At 37.2% G+C, this 10,921-nt stretch overlaps 1 protein-coding gene across 1 annotated transcript; it reads left to right on the forward strand.

Annotated features, from left to right (window-relative positions):
• The first annotated feature begins 5,013 nt into the window (after positions 1-5,013).
• Positions 5,014-10,543, forward strand: LOC110414333 (putative beta-D-xylosidase 2). Its single transcript, XM_021425462.2, has 6 exons — positions 5,014-5,614; positions 6,947-7,225; positions 7,798-7,967; positions 8,086-8,183; positions 8,793-9,143; positions 9,235-10,543. Exons 1-6 carry the CDS (start codon positions 5,072-5,074, stop codon positions 10,248-10,250), a joined length of 2,457 nt encoding a protein of 818 aa, XP_021281137.1. The 5' UTR covers positions 5,014-5,071; the 3' UTR covers positions 10,251-10,543.
• The last annotated feature ends 378 nt before the right edge of the window (positions 10,544-10,921 follow it).

A 10,921-nucleotide genomic window follows, 5' to 3' on the forward strand; every position in this document is an offset into this window, starting at 1 on the left:
ATTCTATTCAAATATGAAACATTTGTTAATTTTAAGGGAAAACTTAAATTTCAGATAATATTCATTAAATTTCTAACTGAAATTTTTATAATACAAATTAAAACCAGTAGAATATTAATCAACGTAGTTTATTCATTAAAATTTAATATTAATGATAAACTGAAATTTTCATGCACACAAGCTTCACGATTATATTGTAAATAAAATATTGAAAATTTTGTATCCACAATCGCTCTGCTAATTCACTAGTACTTTCAATTTTTAAATTTTAATTTTGATTTAATCATTTTTTATTTCAAAACTAAACAACTTTTATCCAGGTAATTAAGTCCAACTAAGTTTTGAAAGTTTAATTATATCTAAAACACCACTAGATAATACCTATGTTTCAAAAACAAAAAGAAAGATAATTCGTAAACCGATATAAAAGGAAATTAAAACTCTGGCTCAAATCTTTTGGTTCTGAAACTGGAAGAAACACTGAGCCCACTATCAGTTCATCTTATTTAAATTCCTCATAGATATAAGAACGAGATTACTACTTAAGATTTCAAAATTAGTGCTAAGATTACCACTATCGGTCCATCAAATTTTAAAAAGGAAAACGATATTCATGGTAAGAATCTCAACTCCTCTTAAATTTTTAGGAAACACAATCTCTAAAGGAAGAAAGGTGAAAGGCGGCCCATTTGCATTGAGTCCATGTTTTTATTTGGGCCTTTTTAGGGGATCAATGTAAAAGAAATAAGGATTCAAATGATCCAATATATATCCAAGAAGAAAGGGCGGCAGAGCATTAATATTGGTATAAACATGGATCATATCAATTTGTACTGGTAGAATAATAATTGTGGAGTCTAAAAACTTCAACAATGATCTATAAAAAAATAATATTGCACGTGAAAATTATAAATTTAATATTATATTACCAAAAGCATTCCATTGGTTATATTTCTCTAACTATTGGTAGTGAGATCCCTACCCTTTACTATTATCCAAACGATCGGGAAAGTACAAAAGCCTCATCCGTGCTTCATTTCTATTTTCTTTTGTGGTCTTTAGTAAACTTGTGCCACATGAATATTGTTGCAACTTTGATACTTGCAAAAATATCATTTGTCTATGAATCTTTTCATTATGACTTTAGGGATATTCATGCATTTTATAATCCTAGATGCCAAATGATTTTAGGATGATTTCCCACGATCAAATTAAAAGGGTTAATTTGGGGGACTTGCCCAACAACTTAACTGTGGAATTCACATTACCATACTGCCTAGGAAAAGCAAAAAAATAATCAGAAGAAGAAGGAACAGAGAAAGAATCATATCGTGAATTGAAAGAGACTAGTTTGTTATGCAGTGAAGTACAGAGAAATGATTCACTCTTCCACAGGATATCCACAAAAAAAAAAAATGCATGTTATATTGTTAAGATATTAGCATCCGCTAATCTAAAACTCAAAGTCATTACTGGAGTTCTGAATCTAAAAGAGAATCCTTTTGGGCTCATTTCGATGGCACACATGGGGAGCATTACAACTTGCAACAACTTATCCACACATGAAGAAGCATGTGTGTAACTATTTCATTCAATTGCGTTTTGTCTCGTATTGGACTAGAGCCACTGAGCAGGGATGGTAATTGATTCATTTTTTTTGCTAGCTCTCACTCTCTCTTTCAAAGCCTGCATAAATATGCATTGGCCTGATGTTGACCTCTGGTATCTTCTAAATGGATAAGAATTCCCAAAAGGTTAGGGCAGCCCCAAAAGTAGAACTTTATGTGATTTGCTGGAAAAGATCACAGTCTTCTGTCATATCCTTATCTATCCCCCGCCTTGCTGTGATCCTTATGCCGTTTTAAACAATCATGCCCTAAAGTTTTTTTCAGCTTGTTAAAGGGGTCCACGCTTTCTGTGATTCAATTTTAGCTGCTATTTTTTTGATACAGCTTTGCACTCATTATTATTATTGGCCCCCTTAATTACCATTATCGTCTGTACCACCACCCCCTTTGGCTCTCTCTCTCTCTCTGTCTGTCTTTCTCCTCACTTTCTGACTCTCTAGGATAACATTGAACCAAATTTCACGTTATTGCCTTATTGGTAAAGGATACCTTCTTTCTTAATATCAGACGTTGAGATTTCATCAACCAACCCCCTCCCTCCTCCCCCACAATCAAAGACAAAGGGAAAAAAAAAGAAAAGAAAAACTAAGTTACTAACACTATCTGGTTTCTGTTTAGAAAATTATGATGCACATAATTACTAGTTTTGTTGTTGTGTCGCTCAACCAGTAGATGAAAACAGAATCAAGACAACTTGCAAAGTTGACAAATATCTTGGCTTAAGGGGTTTGTTTAATCTGTTGTTTTCATGTTGTACACAAACATGACAGATTACATTTAGGAACAAATGCAAGCAAGGTTTGCATAGAGGTTGGAAGGAGAGGTCGGTCGTTAAGGGCAAGTTGTCAAAGTTAGTTTGCTAAAGAGTGTTGTTATACTGGAGTTTGCAACGGTTGTTACAAGAGGATGATGCAAGATCACATTTTGGACAAAACTGTCTCCAGAAAAGATCTACCCACTGCCCTGCTCTATGGCTGGGATCTTCACAGGACAAAGAGCATTACCTTTGCACGCAAAGGTAATTGAATTCCTTATTTCATACTAATAAGGATTTATTGATTTGAAATTTCATTAAACATAAGCCGTCTGCCTAGTTAAATAACCAGTGCTGACATCATCTCTAATTACTCTGTCCAAAATGACTTGGACTGGACAGCAATATTCATTAACATTGCTTCAAAATTGATTCTCATTGGATCAAATAGTATTTATTTTAGGTTGCCTTCATAAATGTCGAAGTAGTTGTATGAAGAACGTCATGTTCATTTATGTGTGCTAAACCGTTTCAATAAGTTACAGCTGACCAGCATTCAATGATCATAACAGATTGCCTAGCGAGCCTCGCGTTGGATTAGTATATGAGTAGTACTGCCGCAGAGTTGAAGATCAAGCAAACCCTCTTACAACTAGACTTCCCATGCCAGCACTATTTTGATTGATATCAATGGCGGACAACCCACTGCTCACTTCTAAACCTATGTTTCTGTCCGGTTCTTTAAAGATTCGTTTTGAATTCCTATATCTTTAGGAATTTTAATTTTACTTGTATTCACACGTTTTCATTTCCCAATTATGGCTTTTTCCTTATAACATATGATGAAACAGTATAACTAATTAATAACAACAGATGCTGAATCAACTACAATAAGATTGCATTTCTCTGCTCAACATATTGCACTTGAGTGGGTTATATACATTTCAACATTTTTAACTGAAGTTTCTATTGCTCTACTTTAATTTTAAGTAATACAGTTACGAGTGATTATTACAGGTAGTTTAAATGTACCAATGATATAGACATGAGAATAAATTGTCTTAATTAAATTCAATTTCTTTGAAAAGGGCAAAGCCAGAAAAGTGCTAATTAACAAAGTGATGAGACCGATAACCTAAGGTGGACAGTCCGTCAAACTGTTAAAGCTAAGATAAAAAAACTAAAAGTGATTCAGCAAGATATTTTACTGCTATTTTACGTGCGAACATACAAAATTCTGATGTTTATTAAGAGGACCTTTCCAAGAAAACCTAACCAAGCATTTTAGTAAACAAAACAACAGACAGACAGCAAACAAGTGGACTGGTTTGGTTTCCCTTTTTTCCATTTTTTTTTACACCCTTAACCAACCATTAATATAATAAATTTTTCTAGTTTTTCAATAGGAGGAGATCCCTAGCCGCCCAATTGAACCTATAGCATTTTTTTCCGTAGGAAACATGGCAATGTGGAGTCTAGTAATAATATAAGCGGCGGACTAAATATTTTGTTTTGCTTTGAAGCATGAGTTTCAGGATTTAGTGCTTAAATCTAACTATATTGGTAGTTCCCCGGTTGTCAAATTATGGAAAAAGGGATTTTAATTGGTTCACACCCCCAAAATTCGTTGGTAGTTCCGTAGTTAGTTTTTTGGTGAATTTTTGGAAAGTGATGTTCTTAATGCCTTGAGTAAGCAATCATGCACCGTTTCACCGTCCACGATGGGTTGGAATGTGGTACTGAGCCTGACCTCTCTTCAAAGCCAAGCTATTCACCTCTGATCAAATCTAATTCTGTAAAATAAAAAAAATTGGATAATAAATAGTAATTTTTTTTTAAAAAAAAATTCTGATTATCAATTAAGACCATCTTGGCCTAAGTACTTGGATTCATCATGACCGATGACGAAGATTAGTCCAACAATTCTCTCTTCTTACTCTAGCCTAGGTTGAGTTATGCAATGAAAGATGATACTTAATGTTGGTTTTTCCTAGACGTTTTTTTCTTTGATACAAAAAAGTTCCTGGGTAGGTTCTCTAATTAATTTCTTCTTTATTTTAAAGATCAATCGATATATATAAGTAGAATTAATGAAAAAAAAAGAAGTAATTAATCATATTCTTATTTATTGTAGCCATAATTTCAGTTAATGAATAAATAAAAGATAAGTAATTAACCACAGGCCCTTGAAGGAGCCGTATATCAACACTCACTGAAGAATTAATAATCCGTTTGGTTATTCAGATGATTTGCCTGAAACAAGGGAGGAGAGTTTTTTTGGACAAGCAAACCTAGAAGGCTTCTACTAGTATTTCTAGCGTACAAGTCAATCAGATGATCTACCCCACCTGATTACACTAATAATTCCCTTACATGGGACCTAATTCGTTGGAAAGCCGGGGCCACCAATGGCCATCTGCCACCTGTCAGATCCCACATACCCCGCTGGCCATTACTGATTACTCACTTTCAAAGACTTCATTCACTCACTCTCACCCTCAAAAGAAAAAAATAAAATAAAAGAAAATACTGCTATTGAAGGTAAATTAACTTATGATATGTTCTAAGCGTCAACGACCTTAATCTCTTACCACCCAAAATATCAGAACTAAATAGAAAAATATTTCACCCCATTTAATAAAAAACAAATGCTTTACTTTATGCAGTTAAAGAACAATGTGGACATGTAATGATCAAAGTAGTTCCGTTGCATCACCATTTCCATTCTTTGCACAAACTTCACCTATATATATACCACAACATTCTCCTTCCGTGGCTTGTACCATCAGAAATCCAGATTCATTCTTTCCAAAAAGGAAAAATGGCTATGGTTACCACCACCCTATCCTCAGCACCCTTAACCATTATTCTCTTCCTTCTCCTCTTGGGTGTTTTTGCTGAAGCTCGTGATCCGTTTGCTTGCGACCCAAAAGATGCAACGACTCCAAACTTGCCGTTTTGCAAGGTTTCGATGCCGATATCGGTTAGAGTGAAAGACCTTCTAGGAAGGTTGACATTGCAGGAGAAGGTTAGGCTGCTGGTAAACAATGCTGCAGCCGTTCCACGGCTGGGGATCAAAGGGTACGAATGGTGGTCCGAGGCTCTTCATGGCGTCTCCAATGTGGGCCCTGGAACCAAGTTTGGTAGGGCCTTCCCTGGGGCCACTAGCTTCCCTCAAGTAATCACAACCGCTGCTTCTTTCAATGCCACATTATGGGAAGCCATCGGACGGGTAAGACTTTTTTCCTAAGAAAGCTTAAAAGTTAAAACTAAAGTATATAATAATATGCTTATAATCATTAAGGACAGTAATATACAAAGAATTTGGTATACTCTTAAGAATTGCAGCTTTCTGATATATTTTCTTTTTGTTATCTCACGTAAAGATGAACCTTTTATTTTTGTTTCTGCCATATGTGAAGTGGATGGAATAATTTTATGATCCACTCAGAGAGGCTTAACTTTCCATGACATAGCTCTCCACTATTTGCCTGCAAGATGTCAGGTTTGAATTGCCAATGGCAATTTACGATTCGGTTGGTCGGTCTTCAAACGATCAAGGGACGAATCTTGCTCAATCCAATTTAATGTATTACTGTACAACTTGTGTCTGTGGGCCAAAATCCCCATGCATGATTTTTACCACAAAATAATGCTTATTTATACTATTAGAGTAGTGCTATTTGTTTGTTTGCTTTTTTGTTTAATTTGATACTAAAATATAGCATCCAAAACCCTTTTCCATTTCGGATTATCACCTGTCGCAAGGCCTACTAGTCTTTTTTTTATGGTACCTTAAATTTAACATAATCTTTTGTGTACATTAGAGAAAAAAGTGAAAGTGACAATGTGCTACTCATAAAAAATATTATTTTTTACCCGTAAATATTTGTTTATTTTAATTTTATAAAAATTAAAATTTAATTTTTATTTTAATTATTTTATATTAAAAATAAAATTTTTTTAAAAAGATGTGCAATGCTTTTTAATAAAATAAAAAAATCATAAAAAAAAATTTGTAATATAAAAAATAGTGAAATTAGATGTCTAAAGAAATACAATCATCAAAAGACTGGATAAAGAATCAGAAGAAAAAATATTTATATATTTATATTATATTTATTTATGAGTAATTAAATCGATCATAAGAAAATAACATTATCCAAAACTTCTAGTCATTATAAAAAGAATTCTTTTTTAGAATTAGAGTGTATCAAGATCTTGAGTATCATATCAATCGAAAAAGAACAACATGATAAGAATCATAATCACAACAGAATTGATTAATTATTGATGAAGGATCATTTCTTTTTGGTATTAGTCCTCCTAAGCATAATTTATGAGGGGAACATTAAAAAGTGTAGAAGTACATTCCCGCTTTAGGCTTTTCTTGACATCCAAGCCGTCTTCAATAGAGAGTTATAATTGGTTGAGAAACATCAACTTGCAAGTAGTATCATGATCATTGTCCTGCAAGTGGACAGTGTACAGTCAACTCGCAGCGCATTTTAGCAGGTAAATATGTAGAATGTCTAAAGTGAGCTCAGGGTAATTGATGGTGCAGGTTGTGTCGGATGAGGCAAGGGCGATGTACAACGGAGGCATGGCTGGGCTCACCTACTGGAGCCCGAACGTCAACATTTTCAGAGACCCACGGTGGGGCCGTGGACAGGAGACTCCAGGTGAAGATCCGGTGTTGGCCGGAACATATGCAGCCAGCTACGTGAAGGGCTTACAGGGAAATAACGGTGACCGGTTAAAGGTGGCGGCTTGCTGTAAGCACTTCACTGCCTACGACCTCGATAACTGGAATGGAGTTGATAGGTTCCACTTCAATGCCAAGGTTAGTAGGCGCAATACTTTCTGATGGTTGGTTGCTGTGCAATAGTAAGACTTTTGGCATGAATTTATGATAAATTGTGAGCTGATCTTTTGACATATAAATTCTCAATTTTCCTGCATGATAAGATCATCTTGGAAAATGTAGCTGCAGTTTTAGATAGGTAGGTGAGTGGCTTGGTGATCCAACTTGGAATTTTATTGCCGCAGAGCTGGAATGATCAGTTTTTCCTCTTTTAACTTTCCCCAGCCACCCTCATTTGCAGTTTCGTTTCATTGTCCAAATAATTTGTGAACATATTAAAATTTAAGAGTATGAAAGGATGGGTGAAAAACCGAAAGTGTCATAGACAACTGCCAACATAATGAGTCGGATTTTATCAAAAGTGATTTTGAGTAAGGAATGCTCAATGGGCCGCAAGGCTGTAGATTCTGGCCTTTCTAAATCGTTTTGATCCAAAATTCTTTTTTCTCTGATTGTCCTGCCTTTTTTACCATAATCCGCAATCCAAACAATGAAAGAAAGAAACAAGATATCTTTTTCGGTTCTAACGCGGGTTTCACACATTTGAGCAGGTAAGCAAGCAGGACATTGAGGATACATTCGATGTACCGTTCAAAATGTGTGTAAAGGACGGCAATGTGGCCAGTGTTATGTGCTCTTACAATCAGGTCAATGGTGTCCCCACCTGCGCCGACGCGAATCTCCTAAAGAAGACTGTACGAGGTCAATGGAAACTCAATGGGTAAGATCTGAATTAAGATATCCATCCCTTCCCTCTCATCAGTTGATCATCAGATAGATCATCCTGATTTCCGTGTGATCAATTATTTATGGTTTCTTTGGATGTTGGTGACCCGCAGGTACATTGTTTCAGATTGTGATTCAGTTGGGGTCTTTTATAATACCCAACATTACACATCAACACCTGAAGAAGCAGCTGCAGATGCCATCAAAGCAGGCTAGTAACTTTGTCATTTAATCATAAGTTGTGACTTTTTTGGTACTCAATAATTGCTGCATTCGTCAACTTAAGGCATAATGGCTTCCTATTTAACAGTAGATTCGTCCTTCAAACCAATGTTATCAAAAAAAAAAAAGGAACTTATAAAAAGTAATGACAGGTTCATTAGTCTCCATTTTCCACTAGCTGGCTGAAATGATGGCAAAAGTGACTATTATCCAGCAATATAATAGTCATGATTTTAGGGTGAACAACTTATAATATAACATGCAATAATATTCAGGAAGCTTTATCTATCACATTTATATTTTAAAATATAAATATGGTTATAATTCAGTACTTGTACGAGAAATTTATTATTTTTGAGATTTTGAAAATCAAAGATTAAAGGTGGAGATTAAAGGTGCGTTTGGTATGATGAGGTGGGAGGTGGGAGGGGGCTCCCACTGCCCTGAACTCCCGAATTCTGAGGTCTGGACCTCCCAGTGGCATTTGGGAAAATTCTGAGGGTCCAGTGTGGCGGGAGCCGTGATGCCAAATGACACCTAATACCAACTTGAAAGGTAAAGAAGCATTAGCCTAAAAGTTACGTTTTGGAAATTGCAGGTTTGGACTTGGACTGTGGACCTTTCTTGGCGCAACACAGCGAAGATGCAGTAAAAAGAGGCTTGTTGAATGAGGCTGACGTTGATACTGCCCTGTCAAATACGCTCGCAGTCCAGATGAGACTTGGCATGTTTGACGGTGAGCCATCTGCACAAACGTTTGGGAACTTAGGGCCAAAAGATGTGTGCACCCCAGCTCACCAAGAGCTCGCCCTAGAAGCTGCAAGACAAGGCATTGTCCTGCTTAAAAATCGCGGCCCTTCATTGCCGTTGTCCCATCTCCGTCACCGCACCGTCGCTGTCATTGGGCCCAACTCCAATGCCACTGTTACCATGATTGGCAACTATGCTGGTAGAAACTTGTTTTTTTTTTGGTTGGTGAATGTATGTTGATCATAAAAAGCATAGCCTTCTAAACTTTTTTGTTCTTGTTGGACCGTTAGGCGTTGCATGTAGATACACATCTCCTTTGCAAGGAATAGGAAATTACGCGAAGACAATTCACCAACCCGGATGTGCAGACGTAGCTTGCGCAGATGACAAATTATTTAGTGGGGCAATTGATGCCGCCCGTAAAGCAGATGCAACGGTTCTCGTAATGGGGCTTGACCAATCAATTGAAGCAGAATTTAGAGACAGGACAGGGTTGCTTTTGCCAGGGCGCCAACAGGATCTTGTTTCTAAAGTAGCCATGGCTTCTAAGGGTCCAACCATACTAGTTTTGCTGTCTGGTGGGCCAATCGATGTGTCTTTCGCTAAGAATGACCCACGAATTGGTGCGATTTTGTGGGCCGGCTACCCGGGCCAAGCCGGTGGAACCGCAATAGCTGATGTATTATACGGGACAACCAATCCAGAGGGCAAGCTGCCTATGACATGGTACCCACAAGATTATGTCTCGAATTTGCCAATGACAGACATGGCCATGCGTTCAAGCCTGATTAAAAATTACCCTGGAAGAACTTACAGGTTCTACAAAGGGCCAGTAGTGTACCCATTCGGCCACGGACTGAGTTACACCAACTTTGTCCATACAATAGCTAATGCACCCAAAGTTGTCACGGTCCCTCTAGATGGCCGCCATCATTCAGGAAACACAACCGTTTCGGGCAAGGCAATCAAAGTCAATCATGCAAAATGCAACAGGCTCACCATAGGTCTTCAAGTGGACGTGAAAAATACGGGGTCCAAGGACGGGACTCACACAATGCTCGTATTTTCGACGACACCTGCAGGGCATTGGGCTCCGCAGAAGCAGCTGGTGGCCTTTGCGAAAGTGCGTGTTCCAGCTGGGGCTCAACAACGAGTAGGAATCAATATCCATGTGTGCAAGTTTTTAAGTGTTGTGGACGGGTCCGGGGTTCGAAGAATTCCGATTGGTGTACACAATCTCCACATTGGTAACGTTAAGCATTCCGTATCCCTTCAGGCTGCAATTTCAGGGGTGATCAAATCCTAGGTTTTTCCAGGCGAAAGGGGGATGCCAGTCTGCCATTTCTAAACAGTGGCAAATTCAATCCTTTATTAATTTGCAAGTGTTAAAATTTCTTCCATTATAGTTGAATGATAATGTCAGTCCACAGCAAAGAAGAGAAAGGAGAAAAAAAAATTCCTAAAGTATTAGGATTATTTCATAGAAAAGAAGAAGCTTACCTAATTTTGTGAAAAGGAAGAAGCACACACCCAAACTGGGTCATTCATTGTTTGTACTATTAAATTTCATTTGAATAAAATTGCACAATTAGTTGGTAATCCTCTTAGTCCTTTATCAGACTTATTATTGTAAAATTGGTTGCTGGAATGAATACGTCTTCCTTTCTTCTCTCTCGCTCTCTGTCCATTTCCCTTTTTCACATTATATGTAAGCATGCTTATGCTTAAAGCAACAGGGAGTACTCTGATTTAGTTCAGCCAGAAGGAAGAAAAGGAACTTCGTGAGTCAATGCCAAAACCTTGATCGGTTTCCATGGCTCAAAGAAATTATCTCTGCCCCCAAGGAAGAAAGCAAGCCCATGGAGTCAATAAACAGCCCAATTCTGTACTACCAGTTTTTATATCGGGTATATATCGCAGGTAGGTACGCTGGTTGGTGGGCTTCTTTGTTTTCGACTGTTGAGTCCATGAGGGCCC

Source organism: Theobroma umbraticum, unplaced genomic scaffold, assembly GCF_002168275.2.
Source record: "Theobroma umbraticum cultivar Fairchild unplaced genomic scaffold, ASM216827v3 scaffold_4.1, whole genome shotgun sequence".
NCBI lineage: Eukaryota > Viridiplantae > Streptophyta > Magnoliopsida > Malvales > Malvaceae > Theobroma > Theobroma umbraticum.

Coding starts and splice junctions, on each gene's coding strand:
- LOC110414333 (XM_021425462.2), top strand. CDS start 5,072: ATGATCAAAGTAGTTCCGTTGCATCACCATTTCCATTCTTTGCACAAA. Junction 7,226..7,797: donor GGTTCCACTTCAATGCCAAG/GTTAGTAGGCGC, acceptor ACATTTGAGCAG/GTAAGCAAGCAGGACATTGA. Junction 7,968..8,085: donor GGTCAATGGAAACTCAATGG/GTAAGATCTGAA, acceptor GGTGACCCGCAG/GTACATTGTTTCAGATTGTG.